Source organism: Garra rufa, chromosome 3, assembly GCF_049309525.1.
Source record: "Garra rufa chromosome 3, GarRuf1.0, whole genome shotgun sequence".
NCBI lineage: Eukaryota > Metazoa > Chordata > Actinopteri > Cypriniformes > Cyprinidae > Garra > Garra rufa.
In genome coordinates, this window is record NC_133363.1 from 47,973,549 (window position 1) to 48,001,546 (window position 27,998).

Here is a 27,998-nt window from a genome sequence, read left to right on the forward strand (position 1 = left end):
ATCCTTCGCTTTCTGCAAGATTATCAACATATGCTGACACTGTAGCGCTCTCACCCCCTCTTTCTCTCACTCACTTTTTACCAGCACTCAGTCTCTTATTATTCCCTTCCTCACGCTGTCACGCTCTTTCTTGGTTTTCCTGAGATGACATTATGGTCGAAATGAAAATGTTTCGCTCTGGTGCAGTGATTCTACGCCTTAGTGAGAGTGCAATAAATGTCTTTTTCTGTATTCAGCAACTTAATGCTCACAAACACATTTTGGTCAGCCACTTGTGAGATGCTGGACTGAAAAATATAAATGAGAGGAAAAAAAAAACACAGAGATACATTCAAGCTGACCCAGTTGAAGTAAAGTAGAACAGTGACACCCTCCTTCGGTCCCTCTCTCCCCTCCACACACACATAATAAGATTCTTCTCTAGTAAGGTTGTAGTCATGGAGGCCACATTCTGGGAGATCTCTGTTAGCAACCACTATGAACAATAAGGCTCTCTGCACTTGACTCATGGAGCAAAGCCCTCCAGTCTGGGTCACAACCTTTCTCTTTACTTCTTCCTATTTGTTCCAATGTCTATCTGTTTAAATTTTCAAAATCCATTTATATATCTCTGCTTTGCCTATGCCTCAAACTTCCCTATCTGACTAAATACAGACAAGAATATGGATAGTTTATTTTAGTTTTCAAATATTCAGCAATATTTCTTCACAAATTTAAGTCAGTAAGTTTTTTTTTAAATCTATCTATATTCTATATATCTGTTGTTCTATCATTCCATCTATCTATAATTCTCTGTTTCAATCATTCTATCTATACTTCTGTCCTTATGTCTATCATTCTATTTATTGTTACATCTATCATTCTATCGTTTCATCTATCATTCTATCTGTCATTCTTTTTCTATTGTTCTATCTGTTTGTATCATTCTATCATTATATCTATCTATCGTTCCATCTATCATTCTATTTGTTTCTATAGTTCTGTTTCTATCATTCTATCATTTTATCTATCAATCGTTCTATCGTTCCATCCATCATTCTATCTATCTATAATTCTGTCTCTGTCATCGTTCTATTATTCTACCATTATATATCTATCGTTCTGTCATTCCATCGATCATCTTTCTATCATTCTCTTCAATTTTCTATCATTCTATCGTCCTATCTATAATTCTATCGTTATATCTATCTACCGTTCTGTTTTTATTGTTCTATCATTCTATTGTATTGTTTTTATCGTTCTATCATTCAACAGTTATATCAGTCTATCGTTCTTTCGTTCCATCTATCATTCTCTCATTCTATTTGTTTCTATAGTTCTGTTTCTATCATTCTATCACTATCAGTCTATCTATAGTTCTATTAATCGTTCTATCATTCCATTTGTCTGTTTCTATTATTCTATTTTTCAATTACTCTATTGTTCTATTATTCTATATATTCTCTTTCTATCTATATTCTATATCTACCGTTCTATCTATAATTCTGTTTGTATCATTCTATCACTCTATCGTTTTAATATTCTACCGTTATATCTGTCTATCATTCTGTCTTTCCACTGATCATTCTATCTGTCATTTTATCTGTTTCTATCTCTCTATTTCCAAATTGTCCAAATTTTTTAAAAAGGTACACTAGTAATTTAAGAAATTAATACTTTTATTCAGCACTGACTTTTGCCACAACTGGTATTGATAATTTACTATAACATATACAGTATAATACTTCTATTCTGAAAGAATGCATTAAATTGATCAAAAGTAGCAGTAAAGCCATTTTTATGTTACAGCAGATTTCTATTTCATATAAATTGTTATATTTAATTTCATATTCCTTAAAAAAATCCTCAATTCCATAAAAATATTAAGCAGCTGTTTTCAAAATAGATAATAGTAAGAAATATATATTAAGCACCAAACCAGGATATTAGAATAATTTCTGAAGGATCATGTGACACTAAAGACTACTGGCTGCTGAAAATTCAGCTGTTATTACACTTTAAAATGTAATAGCTGTAAAAAATATTTTACAATATTACTGTTTTTGATCAAGTAAATGCAGTTTTGTTGAGCAATGGAGACTACTTTCAAAAACATTTTATGAAATGTTTAAACGATAGTACAGTTAATTTAAAAATGACATTTCTGTCATCCATTTACCTTAATGTTGTTTGAAACATATATTTTTCCCTGTCTGCTGCTTTTGAATTCACATCTTATTTACCTAAAGATGTGTTGCTAGTAATGGCCTTTTGACTGTACATGTTCCCATGTGGCATCACCCTATCAGCGCTGTCAGGATGTCATTTTCTTGCAGCTCCACAGTAATTAGTAACATGGTATTTATGGCTCAGGGGAGCGCCCATGAGCAAAGATGGCAACATGCAGGAGTTCATGGTACTGCGTGCAACAACCACTGGAGAGAAGCTGAGTGGTCTAAGTTAGCAAAACAGCACTTTTAAACGCATGATAAAACTCATGATAAATATTGACATATTCTGCACTTCCTGTAGATTAAAGTGATGGTGTGCATGCAATACGGATAACACAATTCTCACCAGCTCCATAAACCACAGAGTAGACGATACGCTTGGCATGCTCTCTGTCCTCCAGACTCACTCTGTCCTCACTCAAACCCTTCCTAAAGACAAAGAGAGAGACATTTATGTAATGAAAGTGCTAGCAGTGCTGGTATGCTGGAGGCATCAGTGTTTGTATAGTGACAGGGAATCAGCAGATGTCTTACTGCATTAGAGCAGTGGCCAGTGTTGGGTCAGCACTCACACTTTATCATATCAAAATCTCAGCTCTTTGGGGTGAGCACATAGATACATAAGAAGGAATATGCTAACAGAAATTCTGTGATGATCTGGGGTCATTAGAAAGTGAGGCATATATCCAGGCTCACACACACAAACTGGGCTCATGTCAGCAATCAAATCACACTTTGTCTCGACAGGCCTGCCACCATTCGCTACGGTAACCGTGGAGATGTGAGCATCAGACTGATCGCCTCGCATCTCTCTCGATCACTTCTCTGGCTTGCTCTCTGTCTGGTTGACTGCACACAGCCTCAGGGAGAAACACACAGACTGGTACTGCAGGACACTTTGCCCTCTTGTCAGCCTGTTTATTACCTTTTGTGTGTGTGACAAATGGAACATTGAGCATTCTTTAAACTATTTTTGGTCAACTCTATGTGGCTTCTTAACCAACAAAGCATAATGTTGAACATTAGAATGAACATTACTCCCACTGAAGTCCACTATATGGAGAAAAATCCTGGAATGTTTTCTTTTCAACTAAAGAAAGAAAGAAATGAACATCTAGGATGATATGGGGGTCAGTAAATTATCAGGGAATTTTTATTCTGGAAGTGAACTAATCCATAAAGAGTTGAATGACAATGGGATACCATCATTTATAATGGTTTGAATTAATCTGACATACAGCTTCTACTCACTTTTCTGAATGAGTGCACTGATAAAAATAAAAGTACTACAGAAAAACATGTAATTTCTACTTGAAAAAGTTAGTTCAGGCAATAATTGAAAAATTTATGCTTGTAGAAATTAAAGAATAAATATCAAAGTTAGCTACTTAATTTTTTCTGATACTAGTGTTCCCATCATGCACTGGGGCATGAATAATTAATAAAGTTGATTTTTTTTAGCTGTATTTACACTACTTTATCATTGCTTTTGTTGTTAGATTTAGTAACTTGCGATTTTGTTACATCTGGATTTTCTACTCAAACTAAAACATTCATACTCAGAAACGATCCACAGAATGTTACCGTCAATGTGAATTGTGTACCGAGAATTGAAGTCTCTGTATTCATATATCAGAATGTACATATGGTGTCTACATGATATCTATTATATTATTTACTTGGACGTTTCTGAGTAACACATACACTTCAAAAGCATGGTTTAATTCAGTGCTATACTGAGTAAAGTATTGCCAAGTTAACTTTGACTAAGTAAAAACTACTCAAACTATCACTAGCAAAGTTACTTATTGTCTTTGTTAAATTTACTTAACTGAGGGAAGTAGATTTACTTCACAATAACAGGTAAATGGTACAGAGTGGTAGGAGTAAAATTGACCTAAAATGTGTGTAAATTGTTACTCTGATAATGCAGAGTTATTTTTTTCAACTCATGATGCCTCTGCTGCCACAGCAAAACAAGTGTTTAAGGTAAATGCTACCTGGGCACAACATATTGTCCTTGTCTCATGACCAGATCAGAACAGATGTACACAATCACTCAAAAGTCTGGGGTTGTTAAAGGACAAGTTTACTTCCAGAACAAAAATTTACAGATAATTTACTTACCCACTTGTCATCCAAGACATTCATGTCTTTCTTTCTTCAGTTGTAAAGAAATAATGTTTTTTGAGGAAAACATTTTAGGATTTCTCTCCATATAGTGGACTTCTATGGTGCCCCAGAGTTTGAACTTCCAAAATGCAGTTTAAATGCAGCTTCAAAGAGCTCTATACAATCCCAGCCGAGAAAGAAGGGTCTTATCTAGCGAAACAATCGTTATTTAAAAAAAAATTTTTTTTTTACATAATCTCTGTGTATTCAGACAGTTCAAGGTTTAAGACAGTTAAGGTATGTCAAAAAACTCCCATCTCATTTTCTCCTCCAACTTTCGAAATTATCCTATATTCCTGCAGAAGCACCAACCCAGTGTTTACAAAATGAACAAGCAAAGATCAAAAGCCCTTTACAAAAAAGGTAAAACAGTGATGTAGATGATTTTGAAGTTGGAATAGAAAATGAGAAGGGAGTTTTTCCAACAACCAAACGTTTCGCTAGATAAGACCCTTATTCCTCGGATGGGATAGTTTAGAGCCCTTTGAAGCTGCATTTAAACTGCATATGGAATTTCAAACTCTGGGGCACCATAGAAGTCCACTATATGGAGAGAAATCCTGAAAAATTCCTCAAAAAACTAGTTCTTTACGACTGAAGAGAAAAAGACATGAACAACGTGGATGACAAGGGTAAGAATTCTCTGTAATTTTTTTTGCTCTGGAAAAACTTATCTTTTAAGATATATTTTGAAAGAAGACTCTTATGCTCACCAAGGCTGTAAAAATTCAGTAACACTGTGAAATATTACAATTTAAAATAACTAGTTTTCTAATAATATATTCATATAATATATTTTAATGTAATTTATTACATTACATGTTATTTATATGTAATTTATTCCTGTGACAGCAAAGCTGAATTTTCAGAAGTCTTCAGTGTCACATGATTTATTTGAAATACATTTTTTGTAACATTATAAATGTATTTAATGTCACTTTTGATCAATGTATTGCTTCCTTGATGAATAAATGCATTAATTAACTAATTTATTACTGACCCAAAACTTGGGTCGAACTGAAATTGTGCATGCTAAAAAACCAAATATGTGCTCTCTATGTGCATTATATACACTCATACTGTGTATATGAGAGTGTGTGTACCCACCACTGGGCTGCCAGCATGGTGAAGGCGTCTGCTTCAGTGTTCTGAAAGATTCTCAGCAGCTGTGGGTCAGCTGACAGGTGAGCCAAGAGACGCAGCTCCACCTGACAGAAATCTACACACACACACACACACACACACACACACACACACACACACACACACACACAGATACAGATGTCATAATGACCTCTTCCAAATTTAATCTTCAACCACAACTTTTCATAACTCTCCTTCCCAATAAAAAGATAAAAGTGGGAGATGACAGTGAGTAGTGTGTGTGTTGGCATCTCTCCCATCTGTGTCAGCAGGAACAGTAATGCACCCAGCAGCTTTTCTGTCAGATAAAAGCGAATGTGTGAGAGGATAAGTTCACATTGCAATACAGACACATTGTGTGTATGTGTGTGTGTGTGTGTGTGTGTGAGAAAGAGAGAGAGAGTGTACACTGCGGTGATTGCCAGAGCGCTGACTCACCCTCACACACAGCAACATTGACACCCAACCAAGTCCTGTATGTTGACTATGAAATAAATTGTGTGCATAAATGTATATAAACTGGCATTTCAAGTCATTCTGAACTTTATTTGATAAGGTACAAAGGGAGAAAGAGGTCCTGAGAAGAGAAATTAGGTTGATACTGCCCTTTACTGATGTGTTGGTGCGTGTGTGGAAGGGAAGGAGGGAGAGGAAATGGCTTATCTTTGGCAGGAGCAGCAGCTCAAGTGTAAGTTAATCTGATCTAAATTGTCTAGCATCAGTTGAGCGTTTGAACAGACGATCAAGATGCCGAGAGCTTTTCAGTTTGGATGCATTTCTTGCTAAAAAATGTTTTTCAACTAAACCAGTCGAATAAGCCCATATTAATCATTTAAGATTTTAATATATTTAGTTTAATTGAATGCTTCGATGAGAGCAGATGGCCACTTTGGATCAAACTACATTTATTCTCTAAACGAGCTTCTTTAAATGAGCTACTGCTGACCTTGATCCAGAATCATGATGGCTAGAAACACAATAGCAGCAGTTTAAGTTAAGATTGATCTAATATGGCTAAAGTACAGAGTTATATCGCCATAACTGAATTCCCTTTACAGCTACTTAGGGCCGTTTGTCACATTAAGTCTATTTCTGGACTAGCTTCCCGTTTTTCTAGCAGCTTATTAAATGTCAATAACCTTGTGTCGTGATATCTTTTTATTTCAGCTTTTAGAATAATGACAATAAAGGTTGCAGACAAACGTGTTTGTAACCATAAAGTCAGCAACTCATGCATACAAAACAGCTAAAGGAATAGATTGTCATAATACTTGAGCAAATATCGATTTATAATTAGATTTTGGTTTTGTGCATTTCTAATTAAAAGCTCACTTCTCAAACAAGGAACAAACTACACTACCAGTCAAAAGTTTTTGAACAGTAAGATTTGTAATGTTTTTTAAAGAATTCTCTTATGCTCACCAAGCCTGCATTTATTTGATCCAAAATACAGCAAAAGCAGTAATATTGTAAAATATTTTTACTATTTAAAATAACCATGTTATATTTGAATATTTTTTCAAATGTAATTTATTCCTGTGGTCAAAGCTAAATTTTCAGCATCATTACTCCAGTCTTCAGTGTCACGTGATCAATCAGAAATCATTCTTATATGCTGAATTGTTGTTTAAGAAACATTTTCATTATTATTGTTGTTATCATTTTTATTATCAATATTTAAAACAGTTGAGTACATTTTTTTCAGGATTCTTTGACGAATAGATAGATCAAAAGATCAGCATTTATCTGTCATAAAAAGCTTTTGTAACATTATACACTATACCTTTCAAAACTTTCAGAGAAAAGGAAAGAAATTATAGAAATAAAAACTTTATTTAGAAAGGATGCTTTAAATTGATCAAAAGTGATGATAAAGACATTTATAGATTTCAGATAAATGCTGTTCTTCTGACCTTTCTATTCTATTCTAAATGTTTTCTGGGCAGCAAATCAGAATATTATAATGATTTCTGAAGGACCATTTGACCGGAGTAATGATGCTAAAAATTCAGCTTCAAAATCACAGAAATAAATAAATTATTCAAATACATTCAAATAGAAAGCAGTTAATTAAAACAGTAAAAAATATTTCAAAATGTTAAGTTTTTTTTTTTTTTTGATCAAATAATGCTTGGTGAGCATTAAAAATCTTACTGTGCTAAAACTTTTGACTGGTAGTGTAGTGTTACTTTTTCAGAAGAAAATGTGAGTAAAGCTTCTTTAATCAGTGGTCCAAGATGAGTTATGTGCTAAAGTTTAAAGATTAGGATTTTGAAAATCCAGTGAAAATCCAATCAAGTACCAATAGTCATAGCTTTCTTTTGTCCCTTAAGTGCCAGATTTTTGTCTGTTGTTCAAAACTAGATATCTGGGCTTACAAGAGGAAATTTCTTTTACTCGAAGCAAGCTAAATTAGGATCTGTCAGAGAATATATTGAAGAGGAGTGGCTCTATTAATACAAGTCTGGTCTTAGTGCAAAAATAGTCCCACATTGATTTATAAATGAAAAGATGGTCTAAACATAGGCATACAAAATCGATACTTCCATAAGCAGTGTGCTCAGATACCAGACAGATGTGTTTCCCTGTTCACATAGATGCAAGTACCCTTCATGACTGATTCATATATGATTATATTTATTAATTTGAATTAGCTTTTCTTTTATATTTTCATTTTTTGTAATTTTGTTACATACACTTCCAGTCAAATATTTTTCAACAGTAAGATTTTTAAAGAAGTCTCCTCTGCTCACCTAGCCTGCATTTATTTGATACAGAAAAAAACAGTACAATTTTGAAATATTTTTACTATTTGAAATAACTGTTTTCTGTTTGAATACATTTTAAAATGTGATTTATTCCTGTGATTTTAAAGAAGGATTTTTAGCATCATTGCTCCAGTCACATGATCCTTCAGAAATCATTCTGAAATTCTGGTTTGCTGCTCAATTTTTTTTATTATTATTAGTATTGTGTTGAAAACAGTTGAGTAGAATTTTTCAGGTTTATTTGATGAATAGAAAGAATAATAGCATTTATCTAAAATAGAAATCTTTTGTAACATTATAAATATCTTTATCATCACTTTTGACCAATTTAAAGCATCCTTGCTAAATAAAAGTATTTAAAAATGCTGATCTTTGTATTCAAAGAATCCAGAAAAAAATGTACTCAACTGTTTTAAATATAGATAAATATATATAATAATAATAATACTACTACTACTACTAATAATAATAATAAATGTTTCTTGAACAGCAAATCAGCATATTAATATGATTTCTGAAGGATCATGTAACACTGAAGACTGGAGTAATGATGCTGAAAATTTAGCTTTGAAATCACAGGAATAAATTATATTTATTATATATTTAAATAGTAAGCAGTTATTTTAAATAGTATTTTTTTTTTCACAATATTAATGCTTTTGCTGTTTTTTGGATCAAATAAATGCAAATAAAAACATCAAAAATCTTACTGTTCAAAAACCTTTGACATTTGCCTTTTTTCCAAAAAATACATACATTTAAAAATGTGAATGTGTCAATATGTGAAAAACCCCCTCAAAAATGCTGTGGCTCTGTAGTTCAGTGTTTGATTCACCTCTCTCCTCAGTAAGTGAAAAAGGGCTTCCAGAAAAACAGATTTATTGAAAGGTGGTATTGACTGATGGAGCTATTAAGAAGAAAGGTTGCAAGGTCTTGTGGGAATGACGGTTTAGTTAAAAAGACCCTGATTTGAAAGGATAAAGTGAAATATTATGGTTTGACCTGAAGGCTCCACGGAGGTTTCAGGAGAGATGCAGGGGATAAAACGGGGGGAGTTCAGTCTGTGCTATAGAGGCCACCAGACAAGCAGGGAACGAGGGATGACTTTGTCCTCATTCTAGCCTCTCTCTGTTCTCCTTCTGGAAACATCCGGGCACACTGCACAATTGGATGTGACAAGGCCACCAGAGGGACAGGAACTCACACTGCTACTGAACCACCCCCCCTTACGCACACACACACTAAATATGCACATGTCAGCAAACATATGAAATGAATGAGTACTCCTGAGGCTGAAAAATATCAAAGAGACAAAAACCAATTAAGTGATCTCATATTACTCCCTTGTGTCACCATCTCTCTCTCTCTCTTGCACAGAACGTTTAGGCGGTATGTCTACTGTAACTTTGTTGTGTGGGCCAGCAGATGAGATTGAGGACCAGAACGGGCTGTTTCCAAGTTTGTGATTATGCTACTGCCAGGGGGTCTGAAAGCTGGCCTCTTCTGCTGCAGGTTATGCTGTCCTTGCTGTGACACCGTTATATAACAACACACTGACACACCTCACACACACTCAGTGCTGTCAGGACAAACAAACACATACCCGGACCAACAGGACACATCAAGTACTTGTCCTAAACACACCATTAGTGCTGTGCACATCACATCACAAACCACTAACATCAAATAGAGGTTTTGGAAAGAGAAGTTTTGCTTTTCAGGGACACTCACCTGCAGAGAGGAAAGTCCAACCCTCTCGTGGAATGAACATGGCACGTGGGTGAACAGTCACGACATCAGAGATCTTTCCTATACATACACAACAATCACAAAAAGCATCAGTTAAAACACATAAACTGATTTAACAGTATAACCCAATTTATAGCATTATACTATTACTGCATGAAACCTGGGCTGTACAATTATGAATACAAATTAAGCTCCAAAATCAAAAAGTCATCTAATCTAAAGACATCTAATGCTGACTTAAAGGGATAGTTCACCCAAAAATGTTAATTCTGTCATTAATTATTCACCCTCATGTCATTCCAAACCAGTAAGACCTTTGTTCATCTTCAGAACACAAATTATATTTTTGATGAAATCTGAAAGCTTTCTGACTCTGAATAGATCAATGCAACTACCACGTTCTAGGCCCATAAAAGGCAGTAAGGACACTAAAATAGTACATGTGACATCAGTGGTTACGACATAAAGGTGAGTAATTAATGACAGAATTTTCATTTTAGGGTGAACTATGCCTTTAAAGTGAATCTTTAAAAACATTTCTAACTGAATAACATTGTTAAATGTAGTCTTTGGCAAATTCAAAAATAAATATTTATTTTCATATTGAGCATCATGGAATTCACTTATTGCATTTAAATGTTTTTTTTTTTTTTTGTTAAATATCAGCCGCTGGTGCTGAAAGGGTCCATATAAAGGACATTACGAAAAACAGAAAAAGAGCAGGTGAAGCTTTTTACACTGAGGACAACTGAGGGATTCATATGCAACTATTACAGAAAGTTCAAATTCTCACTGATGCTTCAGAAAGAAAATGCATTAAGAGCCTGAATTTCCATTGAATTTGAAGATCAGGGTAAATTTAACTTCTTTTGTCTTTTGTGAAACATGTAAGCATCTTCTGTAGCTTTTGAAGGGCAGTACTAAATAAAAAATATATATTTAGGCAAAATAAAAAAAAAGTATTCTGTTCAAATGTTTACACCCCTGGCTCTTAATGCATTGTTATTTTCTTCTAGAGCATCAGTGAGTGTTTGAACCTTCTGTAATAGTTGCATATGAGCCCTTCAGTTGTCCTCAGTGTAAAAAGCTTCACCTGCTCTTTTTCTGTTTTTCGTAATGTCCTTTATATGGACCCTTTCAGCACCAAAGATAGATCTTAAAATCATACAGTCGTTGTTGGAAAGGGTTCAAATACACAAAAATGCTGAAAAACCAAAGAGTTTGTGGGACCTAAAGGATTTTTCTGAAGAAAAGTTTAACTGTTCAGGACAAACAAGGGACTCATGAACAACTATCACTAAATAAAAAACACAGCTGTGGATCATTCAGGTAGCAACACAGTATTAAGAATCAAGTGTATGTAAACTTTTGAACAGGCTCATTTTTATAAATTCAACAATTATTTTCTCTTGTGGACTATGTGTGAACATCTTTTATGTAAAATATATTATTCAGGTCAGTACTAAATAAAAAATAACATGCATTTTGTATGATCACTCTTACTTTGGTAAAATAATTAATATTTTGCAGATTCTGCAAGGTGTATGTAAACTTTTGACCACAACTGTATATATACACATAGAAAGTGAGAGAGACACACACGTGAGTGTCTGATTACACACCCGCACACTTTACCTTGGATGTACTGTTTCTTAGAGATCTGCAGTGGCTGCTTCGGAAGAGCTTGAAAATTCTGCAGGAGGAAAGAACCAGTTATTATTCATTTGAAAGCGTCTAATTCAGTCACCCTGAAAAGCACAGCACAGTGCTGTTCACATCCAATACCACAACACAAAGAGTAGGTTAAATTTAGCCCTGGCTTTGACAAATATGCAGACTTCACAGCGCTTATAAAATGCCAATTGGGGCTGCTAAAGCACAGTGCAGCGATGTCTGTCCAATCAGTAAATGAATGAGATCTGTCTCTTACTGGGTTTTTAAATTAATTTTAAACCCTCTCTGGGAAGAAATGTTAAAATGCTCTGCCTTCTATCTGTCTAGAGAGAGATGAAAGACACTAATAAGATGAGTAAAATAAAGTATTAAACTAAGTTATGACTGAATTTTTTGATTGACAGACAGTCTCCAGTCTCTCTGAAACCGACCCCTGGCCTCATGCTCTTAAAGCGGAGGGGTGCTATGAGTAGTAGTCAGTAGTAAAACCATCATTAGTCCCACTTTTCCTTTGGAGGACAGAACTAGTGTAGACAACTTCCATCTTTGAAGAACAAATTAGCAGGATCTGAAAAGAGCTATTCAGTACTTCTAAAATGTGTGTGAGAGAGACAATGACTCAAAGAGAAAGAACATGCCAAAGGGGGATGATGGCATGCACAAATGTGACCCTGGACCCCAAAACCAGTCATAAATTTACACATCATCTGAAAGCTGAATAAATAAGATGTATGGTTTGTTAGGATAGGACAATATTTGGCCGAGATACGACTATTTGAAAGCTGTAACCTGAGGGTGCAAAAAAATCTAAATATTAATAAAATTGCCTTTAAAGTTGTCCAAATTAAGTTCTTAGCAATGCATATTACTTATCAAAAATAAAGTTTTGATATTTTTATGGTTGGAAATTTACAAAATATCTTCATGGAACATGATCTTAACATCCTTATTTCTGGCATAAAAGAAAAATTGATAATTTTGACCCATGCAATGTATTTTTGGCTATTGCTACAAATATACCCATGCTACTTAAGACTGGTTTTGTGGTCCAGGGTCACAAATGTATGTGAGACAGAAAGAGTCTGCAGGTAAAAGGTTTGTTTGTTTGTGTCTGAATGAGAGTAGATGGATGCTGGTAGGAAAGTCAGTTCCTCTCTCCTCCCAGTGCATCATTACAGCTGTAAATCTGCAAATGGTGAGAGGAAAGAGAGATATACTGCTTCAAGGCCAGTCACACACACACTTCAATCTTTCTCTCACACTCATACAGACACAAAGTGGTTCCCTCACAGTTCAACCATGCAGTCATGCTTGTCTTGAATTGAAAGTTTTTTCATTACTTAAACATTTAATACACTGCCTGCATAAAACATCTTCAAATATCAGTGCTGATCGATTGATCATTTGTACATTTAATGTGAAATGTGAACAGGAACATGGTGCTAGATCAGCGTTCTTTCCCTCACATGATTGACCGACCCATGTCTACATCTCTAATAGAACTGCAGTATCTATGATATGATCCAGTCCAAAGATCAGCATTGAGCTGCAGTTTTTAGCATGTGTGTAGGAACGATACGAGCTGATCTCAGGTTATTGTGTGCAGTAAATCTGTTGTCTGGGTTTGATAGATGCTGGTAGTCTGGGAGAGAGGAAAAGCTTTTAATAGCAGCTGAGGCTCTCTGCTTCTGTTTGAGTAGCTCTATTGATCTATAGTAACATAATACAGAAGAAAAGAGAGGTGGAGAGTCTCTGCATGAGAGAGCAAGAGAGAGAGGGAGACATTAGTCTTTTCTTATATATTATTGGTCTTATTACTACTACATGGCTCTCTGGAATGCTTGATTCTGATTGGTCAGTTGCAGCAGCCACAATGGCTTTTGTATAAATATGGTAAAATCTCATAAGGGTCGATTTTTTTTTAGAAATAAATAAGAATAAATAAGCTTTCCATTGATGTATGGTTTGTTAGGATAGGACAATATTTAGCCGAGATACAACCATTTGAAAATCTGAAATCTGAGGGTGCAAAAAAATCTAAATATTGAGAAAATCGCCTTTAAAGTTGTCCAAATAAAAGTTCTTAGCAATGCATAGTACTAATTAAAAATTAAGTTTTGATATATTGACAGTAGGAAATTTACTAAATATTTTCATGGAGCATGATCTTTACTTAATATCCTAATGATTTTTGGCATAAAAGAAAAAATCGCTAATTTTGACCCATACAATGTATTTTTGGCTATTGCTACAAACATACTTAATTAATTGCTACTTAAGACTGGTTTTGTGGTCCAGGGTCACAAATGTGTAATTGATCAAAGTAACCTTTCGTTTAACACAAGAAAATCATTTAAAATCAGTTAAATGTGTGTATTTGTTTGGTATATGGTAATAAGATATGTCAGCCTGTCATTTGTGTAAAATAAATGTGTTATTATTTTTTATTCATTATTTATTTGAGACAATTCAGAATAACTACAATCTGAACATATAGACACTGAAATGTTGAGGAAACTGATTGTATACAGTACAACAGAGAACTATAAAGGGTGAGTAAATGGTGATGGATATGGAGGAACACGCAGAGGGAGGAGCACAGTGGTATTGATCTGAGGATCAGGCTGGACTCAGCGCTTCACTTTGGCTCTAATCCAGCTTAATCTGGACAAGACAATGCTGCTCACCATGCCTTTCTCACACAACACACACAAGGGCACAGTAACACTCTTTCACATACGCAAACACTGAACACACTCTTTGAAAGTAGAGGCTTGAGAGCGATCTGCCTTATAAACCTTTCCCCTCTGTAAACCTTTCTATTTTTTCCCTCTTTCTTTCTCTCTGTTTAGCTCTCTCGCTCAGCTCTCTCGCTCCTTTACACACATTCTTCACTCTCATGGCAGGTGATTTTGCTAAGGTTGTGGAATTCAGACTGAAGCACACCCACCACTGCTCATCCACAGCTCAGCTGATCAATTATTCAATAGAGAGAGAGGAAGAGAGGGCAAAAAGAAGTGGAGAACAAGAAAAAAAAAGGGGGGGGGGGTGCAAATGAAGTAAAACAAAGTCTGGGGGGCGGGGATGCAGTTGTCACTTCAAACAGCAAAATTCATGAACCCTCTACAACAATCCTTAAAGTCACAATGAAATCAAAATGGACAATTCCCCCCTTTTTGATGAAATATTGCAGTGTTTATTAAAAATGAGTTAGCCATGCACATCATTACTTTTTTAATTCAGATACCCTCATAATCTTTAATCAAAAGCACTAAAGTCAAACATTTTTATTTTGTATTTTTAAGACATCTGTTGAGCTGAACTACATGAGCAAAATTCAGTAGCCTACAAAGCACTTAGGCCTAAGAGGAACATTTGCCTATGGTTTTAACAAAAAAAATACCACTGCAAAAACCGCTAGACCAGTGATTCCCAACCACGTTCCTGGAGACCCCCCAACACTGCATGTTTTCCATATCTCCTTAATCAAACACACCTGATTCAGATCATTAGCTCATTAATAGAGACTCCAAAACTTTGCCGTTTCTCAATATGCGTTCTTATGCGATCTTGCGTCCTAGTGTTCGCGCTCTACGTCATCATTTACCGTTGAAGTTCAATTCCAATACTTAAGAACGCAAGTACAGAGAACACATGAAAGTGCCCGGATGTGTTCTTGAAATCGAGGATGCATCGAATGCAGACTTGAGAGAATCAAATCATTAGAAATCCCAGAAGACGCTGCGGGCGGACGACGTACATAAGCCTGTAAGCTTTAAACTTATCGTACTTGCTTAAGAGATTACTACTGCAAGTGCGCAAATACTTGACGGCTTGTGAAAGTAAACATTTGTTTTGTTTTGCATAATATTCATAAAGTGAGAAAGTTTTTCGTACTTTTTATTGGCATATTAAAAAAAAGAATATATACATAGACTAATAATTTTCACAAATACATGCGGTTAAAGCTATAAAATAATATGAAAATATTGTCTCTAATAAAATGAAATAAATGTTTTTAAAGCATTATGGCACTTGTTTGTGATGTTATTGTGCATTGCATGCTGCTGTCTCGCTTCTTATTACTTGCTGGGACTGTTAGTTGAGCAGCAAGAACGCAGCACATCTCAATTCGAGTTTGTTCTTTCAAGGAAGCCTGACAAGATTGTTCTCCACGAGAACACAAGTCAATTCATTGCATTCTTGGAATTGAGAAACAGCCCTGAAATGGGTGTGTCAGACAAAGGAGAGATACAAAATGTGCAGTCTTGGGGGGCCTCCAGGAACGTGGTTGGGAACCACTGCACAGTCAGTAATAAAATAGGAACAAGCTAATAAATTAGCAATAGCATATAAATAAATACAACTGAAAAAAATATATTTTTGTAAATAAAATATAGATTAATCCTCATTAAAGATGAGAGATATTCAGTCAAGATCATTGAATAATTTTTAGTTGTTGAATTCACTTTAATGACAGGCAGCACGTTCATTAGGCTGCTGTCTCTTTAACACAGAACGCACACAGATCTAAAAATACTGTAACACAAGCGTTTTCTTTCTCACTTTTGACAAAAAAACGACTGTGTTTATGATGATATACTGACGTATTTTTGTGCATATTGGGCAGTAAATGTGAAAGAGAAGCCAGATCCGACATTTTCTGCAGTGGAAATGCAAAGAACATTAAAATGCGAACGCAGGATTTGTTCAAGTGGAAGCGAAATGCACGTGTCTTATCGAATACGCGGTTCTTGGAAATTGGAACCAGTTCCCGATATGCAACCCTACTGATGACGTGTGTACTGACATGAGGGCGGGACAATTGTCTCCCTCCCAGCAATGTTTTAATCAAATAAGCGAGCAGTAATTGGCAAACAATCCAAACAAATCCAACCCTACATTTTTTCTTGTTTACAGAGTCAGCACCAGATCATACAAACTGGGGGCCTCGGTATAAATTGTGTTTGGCAAAATTTGGGGCACAAGGAACTAAGTGGCTGGGCCAGGCCCCCTCAGGCCCGCCCGTGGCGCTGACACTGGTTGTTTAAAAAGGCAAAAGAAGATCCACACACTATGAAGTAGGGCTGGGCAATTTGGCTTAGAATCAAAATCTCGATTAATTGAACATTTTAACCCGATTACGATTAATGAACGATTATTTTATTTATTAATAAAATTATATTTAATTATGTTTATATAATATTTATTTTTTTGCCCTCATAGTTCACTGACAAGTTTTGTACAGTAAATATGCTCACATATTACAAGCGGTGCATTACTTGATTTTAAAATAATTGAAGGAAACACACTATCTACGATCTATGATTATTAATTGAACATCAGTGTTGAACAACTGAAATTAAAGCAAGCATTGCTTAAAACGAAAAGTCACATTTTTCTTAAATTAGTGAAAATAAATAACGCACTATTGGAAACAAAATAAATAATTTTCAATGTTTTTCATATTAAAAGTAGAAAATAAGCAGTATCTCCTCTAAATAAAATTACCCTTGTATATCCTGTAAATACTTTTTACTGTATAAATACTGTTTAAGCTCTCCATCGACATGTCGGCGGAATAACGGAACGGAGCGCTTGTGTTTTTTAAAGGGAAAGTAATTGAAATAATCTTCCTGGAAAAATTTTAACGATTATAGGTTCTGAATGTCGATTTCGATTATTTTTCGATTAATCGCCCAGCCCTACTATGAAGGTGAAACAAATTGAATGGATTTTAATGCATTATCCCTATACTGTATCTTACACTGCTGTTAAAAAGTTTGGGATCAGTAAGATTTTTAATGCTTTTTAAAGAAGTCTCTTATGCCTATCAAAGTTAAGTTTATTTGATTAAAAAAATGCAGAAAAAAGTAATGTTATGAAATATTATTGCAATTTATAATAACAGTTTTCTATTTTAATATACTTTAAAATATTATTTATTTCTGTGCTGCAAAGCTGATTTTTCATCAGCAATTAATGCGGTCTTCAGTGATTACTTCAGATGATCCTTCAGAAATTACTCTAATATACTGATTTATTATCAATGTTGGCAACAGTTGTGCTGCTTAATATTTTTTTGGAACCTGTAATACTTTTTTCAGGATACTTTGATGAATAAAAAGTAAAAAAAAAACAAAAAAAAAAACAGCATTTATTCAAAATATAAACCTTTTCTTCACTTTAATCAATATAAACCGTACTTGCTGAATAAAATTATTAATTTCTTTCAAAGAAAGAAAGAAAAAATTTACTGACCTCAAACTATAAACGTATATATTTTTACAAAAGATTTCTATTTAATAATGCTGTACTTTTTAACATTTTATTCATCAAAGAATCCTAAAATAAGTATCACAGGTTCCAAAAAAAAAAAAAAATAAAGATTTCTAAAGGATAAGGTGACAATAAAGACTTGAGTAATGATGCTGAAAATTCAGCTTTGCATCACAGGAATAAATTCTATTTTAAAGTATAGTAAAACAGAAAAGCACTATTTAAAATTGCAATAATATTTCACAATATTACTGTATTTTTAATCAAATAAACACAGCCTTAATGAGCAGAAAAGACATTAAAAATTGTACTGGTCCTAAACTTTTAAAGGGCAGTGTATTTGATACGCAAATTGCTAAGGCCTGTAGTACACAATTCTGTAGACATGCCTTCTGTTCTCTGAATAACAGTTTATGTGTTTTTTTTTTTTTAGAAAGTAAAAGCCCTTTTAGTACGTTTCAAAAAATGTCCCTGATCAGGTCATGGTAAAAAAAAAAAAAAAAGTGAAAAATATATAAATTTCATATATATATATATATATTTTTTTTTAAACTGTTCCATTTCAAAACAGATTTTTCTGACTGTGATTTTATATGTCAGACTTTACTGGGCTAAAACTGAGCTGAGAGCTGGTGAAAAAACATTAATTTAGCCAAAAAAAAGGGACTTTTTGAATGACAGTCGTTCCAAACACAGTATGTTCAAGGAAGGACCATCTCTGGGAAAGAACGCACAAAGGGTTGGTTGATTTATGATCTGTCAGATCTGCCTGCTCAGCTCGACCAACAAGCATCACCGGGGGCGTGATACTAATAGTTCTGACAGCAGGGAGCAATCGGCCCAGCCCTCAGAGTCGATACCCTCCACACTACGAGCAACCTGCAGAGCGTACTGCAATACGCACAGCCTCAGTGGTGCAACAAACCCACCCACTGTTCTTCTCTGTTTCTATATCACCCCCAGCACAGGACTTCCCTTCATTTAAACCCTCACACACACACACACACACACACACACACACACACACACACACACACACACAGAGTGCTGGCACTGCAGGAGCGTTGCCAGGGTGACAGAAGGCTGGTCTCCACCCTGCAGGCCTCTCCCCTCCTGAACATATGCTGCACCAGTATTAACTCTCACACACACACACACACACACACACACACACACACACACACACACACACAGTCAGTAAGACAAGTGATCTCTCACGGTAACAGACGTGATAGTCTATCGCTCACTGCAAACACTCACTGTCGGTCTCATTTTCCTCTGTTTAGATAGATTTTACATCCATCCTCAGTTTTTATTATTCTCTCTCTCTCAAATTACTGTGCGACATACTGAGTCCAGTCACACTGTGGGGATGGGTGACGACGTTGGCATCACCCTGGTTACAAAGACAGATGACAAGGCAAAAAGAAACCAAGCAGCTTGGGTCAGCTCCTTCTGTTACTGCTGACACACACACACAATCAATATGCATCACTCACACAGACGCCACCCTTCAGTTCCCTGCAGCTGTTGAGTCAGGTCCTCTTTAATTATGCGAGTAGTAGAGGGAGTCTGTGCTTCAGTGTAACCATCACATGGGAGGGCCTACATTTCTGTATGTTGAGTGTGTATGAAAAAGGGTAACTGTACCGTGAATGTGTTTGCTCTGTGGAAGTAACAGTCTCACACCTCTTGCCTGATGCAACATTCAGTCAAAATGGTAATTTCCCCTAGGACAGCTGATTGGTTTAAATGCAAGACATCCGTATCAAGAACTAACAATGAACCATTGTTTTCACAGCATTTATTAGTTTAGGTACTGTTCAACATTTGAGGTAATTTTGTTTTTAAAGTATCTTATGCTCAGTAAGACTGCATTAATTTGATAAAATATAGAGTAAGAGGGAAAAAAACAAAAATGACTATACCAAGCGTCAACCTCCCGCTTTCTGTATTAAAACCAACACGGAAGTAACTTAAACTGCAATTTATTGACTGGCCGCTAGAGTCTGGCTCCAAAAGGGAGTCAATCCCATAGACTCTTCATGTTAAAATGCCCAACTTTACAGTAGAAAAAAAATGTTTACAGCCTGGTATAAAAAGTGGTTTTGGTCTATATAGCTAATTATGATGCGATTCCAAGATGGCGACGGCCAATGCAACTATTTGTCCTATCAACAGTGTGCGCGATCTTGGCCCAAAGTGCCACACGTGTCTATAAGGAAAAACATGGCTGCCACTGGCCGATGAAGTTTGAGCACCTATTAGACAAGGTTAACGGAGGCTGGTCAGAACGAAACTCGGTGGGGGCCTGTTTGACTCACGACCCCAAAGGTCTGTGAAAATTTGAAAGAAATTGGCCACTGGGGGCAATATAGAATTTTTCAAGGGTGTAAACAATTGTACATTGCACGCTTTTTCGCACATACATGCGATATTCATATCATATGATATTCATGTCATATGATAGAAAGAAAACTTACTTTTGCCAACTAGTCCTAGGTTTGTCACTCAACCTGGAAAAAAACAACAACACTGCAGCAAAATTATCTAGACTCTCTAGGTCAATAATTATCAAAAAAAGTTGAAATTTTGCCTTTGGGAAGCTATTCTGGGGTCATTTAGAAAAGGGGCCTGTTCAAATTTACCCAAAATCCTATAGAGCCTAAACACTGCAAAAAAAGGCTTATCTTACTTAGTATTTTTGTCTTGTTTTTACTAAAAATACCTAAAAATTCTTAAATTAAGATGCATTTACCAGGGGAAACAACTAAATTGGGTACAGTTTGCTTAAAATAAGTAAACTTATCTGCCAGTGGGGTAGGAAAACACTCTTGTTTTAATAACATTTTACTTACCCCACTGGCAGATAATTTTACTTGTTTCCAGGGGGAAAAAAATCTAAATTAAGTGCATTTAGCTTAAAACAAGACTAAATGTCTTGTGTTACTTTGCTTATCTAGAAAATTGATCTTAATTTAAGAATGTTTTGATATTTTGACTAGAAACAAAATAATACGATGTAAGATAAGCCTTTTTTGAAAGCAGTGAAGGAAAACTCAAAACTTCATAAAACCTGCTGAGCACATGTGATAGGTGATTCTAAACAAGCATGCAAAGGTTTAAGGATATACACACTCATATTTCTATGGCAAATTACCTGGATTTGCCAAAAATGCTTTTTAAAATCATTGATTTAGGTGGCTACAGGCTTGCTAAATAACAAAATTAAGGTTGAACCACTGATGTCACATGGACTATTTTTTACAATGTCCTTATTACCTTTCTTGGTCGTGAATGTGGTAGTACCATTGCTGTCCATGCCTGGTCAGAAAGCTCTCGGATTTCATCAAAAACATCTTAATTTGTCTTCTGAAGATAAATGAAAGTCTTACGGGTTTGAAACAACATGAAGGTGAGTAATTAATAACAGTAATTTTCATTTCTGGGTGATCCATTCCTTTAACACAAAAGTTCTAACTTCAGAAAGTTTGGTCAGTCTCACAGCAACACTCCAAAAATGATGCTGAGCATGAAATATTTTACAGATGCTTTTATCCTAAGTGAAAAAGAATACATAAACAAACAATTCATCCCAACGAGGCAATAACATGAGATGCTCTGCAACACAAAGCCCTAAAACTGCTCAGAAGAATACAGGCTAGAGCAAAGATGAAAGTGACTGACAAGAGATAAGCGAATAATAGAACTTCTACATCTAAGCTGCTCCAGTGGGAATGCAACTGCTGGCTCTGTAAGGTTATCGACTATAGAAGAATGAGTTTAAATAGAATTATTCTCAGTCAACAGTCTTTATTGCTCAGGGCTGCTGCCATCTGCTGGAGGCTTTGCATCACTGCAACTACCTCATCTTTACCGCAGTACACACCAACGCCCACACAGAAGATGATTATTACACACAGGGGTGTTAGATGCTCATTAACCTACACAACTGGGGGTTGAAGCCGAAAGAAAAGATACGGAGTGAGAGTGTGTGTATGTGCGCACTCATTAGCTGTTTAAGGCGTGAGGTGGGGCAATAACAGCGGCTAGAGAATCTGCTATATTGATTTAGAGGTTAAAGAGGTTTGGATGATTAATTAATTAAGCAATGTAAGCACAGAATTCTCCAACCGGCTCCTCAAAGACCTTCACAGACTATAAAAGACCATATATATCGAACAATTGTATGTGATTCGTTGGAGGATTTCAATCACTTTTCAAGTGAAATTACCCCCTACTGTACACCCTTCCCGGTGTTTCTTCACAGTTTCCGTGGCAACAAACCCTTCAATCACCCAAGCGATGGGCGAGATCCATTGCCATCCCACAGCGGCACCCTGTCGGCATGACAACGCCGAAACATGCTGCCTCTGCTGTTTCTGAGGCTGAGTAAGAGATACAGTACCTCCAACACACACTCATGCACTGTAAAATACACACACCATAAACTATCACAAATATTTCGCAATGGCATGCTGATGGTGGGAACTAACTCACTAACCTGCTAATGGCCTGTTAAACAGAGACTGAATTATCCTCAATGCCTGAGTCATAATTTTTGCTGCAGTCTTTGGCAAATTAATTAAATATAACTAACCATTCCTCCCTGTGGCCTAGCTTTAGAAAAAGCATAGCTAGATGAAATTTAGCTTTGAAGCACAGATGTTTCAAAAGCCTGCGAGACAACAGAAACCACAGTAAGATGTCCCTCACACGCTCGCTCTCTCATTAGCACACTGTTGCCGCGTGCCCTCTTACTCATCTGCTACTGTTTGTGTTGTGTGGCAAAAGCTTAATAAACACAGAAACGGAGCCCCATGCAGAAAACCAATTAACATTGGCGGTTGTTGTTTTAGAGCTCATCAAACCAGGCACTGTGAAAATAATAACAGACGTACATCTCATTGACTCTTAATGGGTTACTTTGGCTTGTAGAGCCTGGTTTGCCGTATGATGTTTTTGTTTCAGCTAGATGCTCGATGAATGCGCACTTGTTTGTAGTGGATAAACAGAATAAGTGCTTTGTTAGGGCAGTCAGTCAGGCTTTGTTGAGGATTCCCTGTTGCACGCTGCTCTTGAAAACATAAAGGTGGAAAGATAAACAAACGTGTTGGTGTTCAAGCAAACAGTACACACACATGCACAAACACCTGTGACGTGTGACCCAGTTTTTTAGCGCTGATGTTTTTCCTTTGTAAAGTGACTCATCAAATACAGTTTATAGACAGATCTGGCTGCAGATTTCAGAGTGTGAAAATCACTGTCCATGGGGGACCTTCAGGTCTGTCAAAATCAGGTGGGTGGATTTTTTAGCTAAGTTTTTAAAGCTAAAGAAATGATTATGTAACTAAGCAGCTGCTCTACAGGCAACTGGTATTTGGTTTTGCACCTTCACAAATACAAAGATTTATTATTTGGGGAAGGAAAACATGTATGGAAGTATAATACATACACATACAAGATGTTTACATTTAGTCCACAAGACAAAAAAAAAATAGCTGAAATTATTAAAATAACCCCCTTCAAAGGTTTGGGAACCCTTGGTTCTTCTTAATACTGTGTGTGGTTACCTGGATGATCTACAACTGTTTTTTTTTTTTTTTTTGTGGTGGTTTTTCATGAGGTTGTTCATTGTTTGTTCTAAACAGTTAAACTTATCACCGTTCTTCAGAAAAATCCTCCAGGTCCTGCAGATTTTTCAGTTTTCCAGCATCTTTTGCATATTTGCATACTTTCCAGCAGTGACTGTATGATTTTTAAATCCATATTTTCACACTGAGGACAACTGGGTGAAAACTTTTTGAATTTGAAGATCAAGGTAAATTGTACTTAATTTGTCTTAAGGGAAAAATGCAAGTATCTTCTGTTGCTTCCGAAGAGCAGTACTAAAATGGAAAAAATGTATATATTATTTCAACAAAATAAGAAAAAATCTTTATCCTGTTCAAAAGTTTTCACCCCCGGCTCATAATGTATCGTGTTTCTTTCTGGTGTGTAACAAAATTGTACACATCTTCATTCTGTTCAAAAGTTTACACCCCTCACTTTTAATGCATTGTTTTTCCTTCTAAAGCATCAGTGAGCTTTTAAACCTTATGTAATAGTTGCATATGAATCCTTTAGTTGTCCTTAGTGTCAAAAGATGGATCTCAAAATCATACAGTCATTGTTGAAAAGGGTTCAAGTAAAACAAAATGCTGAAAACCCAAAGAATTTGTGGGACCTGAAGGATTTTCTGAAGAACAGCAGAGAGCGTAACCGTTCAGGAGAAACAAGGGACTCATGAACAACTATCACTAAACAAACAAACAAAAAACATTCAGGAACCAAGTGTATGTAAACTTATTAACAGGGTCATTTTTATAAATTCAACTATTATTTTCTCTTGTGTAATATATATTAAAACGTCAGGTCAGTACTAAATAAAAAATAACATGCATTTTGTATGATCCCTCTTATTTTGGTAAAATAATTAACATTCAGCAGATTTTGTCTGTCTGCCATAAATATTATTTTTCTAAAGTTGTCATGCCTGTAACTCTAAAAGTATTCAAGATATCTTAATATCCTTCTAGATTCTCATTCTTAATCAACTTTTCTTTGGGGAATCTTCATTTTTAAGGTTCTATATGGTTCAGTCAGACTTTTACCCATTTTTAATGGTCAATAACTAAATGTAGGCAACTTTAATAATTAATGTAGGTAATTATTGTGTTTAAAAAGGAATGTTTGAAGAACAAATAACTAGAAACGCATCTTGTTTCCTTCTAGTAATAAAAAAACAAAAATAAATGAAAAACTGGACAAACAAAATGTAAAAATAAATGTTCGTGTCAATGTATAGTGAACAGAGCCAAAATTCTGTAACTATAATTTAGTCCATTGCACAAATGTGATGGAGCAAAGTTGAAGTTGCAGGGAAATGGAAATATCGACAATACATCTGAGTGCAAACAGATTATCTTGCTTCTAATAATGAGATGTGGCCACTGCATTTAAAAAAGGCAGATCTGAATGTGATGTTGCAATTGATTGTAGGAAAGTGGTGGAGTTTAATCAGGAAATATAAGTGAGAATACTGGCATATGTCAACAGAGAAGTTCAATGAAAGATCAGACAGACAGACAGACAGACAGATAGATATCGACTCAGACAGACCTATATATTACAACAAAATGTTGATGAAATGTTGACAGAGCACATCAGAAAGATCTCCCTGATGCATAATGCAGTCAGTGAAGAAAGATGACAGTATTGTGCTGCGTCTAAAATATTATCTTTGTGTGGATATGTGTGTGTGTGTGTGCGAGAGAGAGAGAGAGAGAGAGAGAGAGAGAGAGAGAGAGAGAGAGAGAGAGAGAGAGAGAGAGAGAGAGAGAGAGAGAGAGAGAGAGAGAGAATAGTGGGGCAAACACGACACAGGGCTCAACAAATAAAAAAAAAAGTGAACTAAAATTAATTATTGGTTTGTGATCCTCAACATATTCTAAGAGGCTTTCAAGACTATCCAGTGGGAAACCAAACATTTAAATTTGCAAGTTGGATAGTTTGCACGATGGATAAACAAGAACACAGCACATGGCTGGAAATGTTTCACACTGGTCATGGAGTAGTGGGCCATCCTTATTGCTGAGACCTGCGACAACAAGTGCATATGATCACACGTGTACACTCACACATTCTGGGTAAACAGCTGATGGGATTCTGACACATCTCTTTCTCTAACACACAAATGTAATCCTGCCTGCTCTCTGTGTCAGAGCAAAATCTAATTAATCAGTTCACACACACAGTGAGTCACACACCCTGAAGCAACGTTATTATACACAGTTCTGTGATGCTTTAGCGTAGCCAAATTGAAATGACTAGAGGAAAGCCATGCATCACTCTGAAGCAACACCTACCACAACAATGACTCATCCAATAAAAGCTGGAAACTCCTTACATTACGGAGGCAATTTGTTTCTTGTGTTTGAGTTTGTCTAATTTTACTTCAAAAACATCTTTCAATGACAAACGCAGAATCCAAAAAATAAATATTATGCACATCACATAAATCGCAGGACAAAGTATTATTTATTGAATGCATAGAGATAAGCTCTTTGTTGTGAACTGTAAGATAGAAGGCTTTGGATAGTATATAAAAAAGCTGATTTGAAGCCAGCGAGACGACAAAGAAATAAAGATGAAGAGAAAGACGTCTGTCCTCATTCTACTGTTCTTTGGTGTTATTGTCAAGGGTGTCTCTGTCTATGTCTCTGGATGGATATGTGATGTCTGGCCTTCTGTTCAAGAATACTTTGGGGACTCTGATCCAAAGACGGCTCATTTTTTGGTTATGACTCTAAAGCCTGCAAAAGCTTTGCCTTAAGCAAACCCGTATTAAAGCTGAAAAAAGCTGCTGCCAGCCCGCTTTATTTGTGTCTAGGCAGATTTGTGTGTATGTTCAAAGACAAAGGGGGAGTGTGAAGAAAGCAGCAGCGAGGGAGAAGTGTGAGTGTGTGTGTGTGTGTGTGTGTGTGTGTTATAGAAAGATATCAGAACAAGGCAGCCACCCCCTCAGCAGCAAAGCAGAGAGAGCATTCAAGTTTCTCCAATAGCAGGGACAGAATTCATATTATACAAATTACAGAAAACAATGGAAATGCATCCACAAAAATTCCAACGGACAAATAAAAACCTGTTTGCGAGAATTAGACACGACATTAAAATTACGTAACCCTTTTGACTGGACACAACTTTGTCTATCCCTAACATTCCTGGTTTTATTGGCAAAATATAAATTAACATTGAAATATATTCTTACTATTTTAAATAACTTCTATATTAATATACACTACCAGTCCAATTTTTTTTAATTTAAGATTTTTAATGTTTTTTAAAGTACTCTGTTCTGCTCATCAAGCCTGCATTTATTTGATACAAAGTACAGCAAAAACAGTCAAATTTTTAAATATTTTTAACAGTTTTCTATCTGAATATATTTTAAAATGTAATTTATTCCTGTGATTTCAAAGCTGATTTTTTAGCATCATTACTTCAGTCACATGATCCTTCAGAAATCATTCTAATATGCTAATTTGCTGCTCAAAATACATTTATTATTATTATTATGGTATAAACTGAATTTTTCCAGGTTTCTTTGATTAATAGAAAGTTCATAAGAACAGGATTTATCTGAAATAACCTGAAATCTTTTGTAACATTATAAATGACATTACTTACAAATAACAATATAAAAAACATACTAACTCCAAGCTTTAAATTGTATACTATATAATGAACAAAAAAAATAATAAATGCTGATCCTTGGATCTTTCTATTAATCAAAGAATCCTGAAAAAATGTACTACTACTACTACTACTACTACTACTACTACTACTACTAATAATAATAATAATAATAATAAAAATGTTTCTTGAACAGGACGAATATTTAGCTTTGATCACAGGAATAAACTACATATTAAAATAAATACAAATAGAAAGCAGTTATTTAAAATAGTAAAAATATTTCACAATATTACTGCTTTTGTTGTATTTTGGGTAAAATAAATGCAGGCTTGGTGAGCAGAAGAGACTTCTTTAAAAAACATGAAAAATCTGTTGACTGTGTATTTTAACATTTTATTTATTCCCGTAATGACAAAGCAGCCATTACTCCAGTTATCAGTGTCAGACGATCCTTCAGAAATTATTTTTACATGTTAATTTGGTGTGCAAGAAATATTACATGTTATTATTCTATGTTAAAAACAACTGTGCATCATAATATTTCTAAATACTAATTTAGAAAATTCTTTGATAAATAGAAAGTTAAAAATGCGTTCATGAAAATCCATAATTTGTTGTAACATTATAATGTTTTTACTTTTATAAATTTAATGCATTCCTGCTGAATAAAGTAATAACCTTTTTTTTTTTAATGGCAGTGTACACACACGTAAGCGGTAAAGCACGCATGCAAAGCCTTACTAACATCTGAAGGGCTGACAAAATA

At 35.3% G+C, this 27,998-nt stretch overlaps 1 protein-coding gene across 1 annotated transcript in view; it reads right to left on the minus strand.

Annotated features, from left to right (window-relative positions):
* poln (polymerase (DNA directed) nu) overlaps nt 1–27,998 on the minus strand; it is a 55,567-nt gene that overhangs the window by 10,104 nt on the left and 17,465 nt on the right. The window contains exons 16-19 of the mRNA XM_073835795.1: nt 11,678–11,735; nt 10,025–10,102; nt 5,490–5,601; nt 2,557–2,639 (exon numbers count right to left, since the gene is read on the minus strand). Coding sequence (XP_073691896.1) covers nt 2,557–2,639; nt 5,490–5,601; nt 10,025–10,102; nt 11,678–11,735 — 331 coding nt within the window. The remainder of the gene's footprint in view (nt 1–2,556; nt 2,640–5,489; nt 5,602–10,024; nt 10,103–11,677; nt 11,736–27,998) is intronic.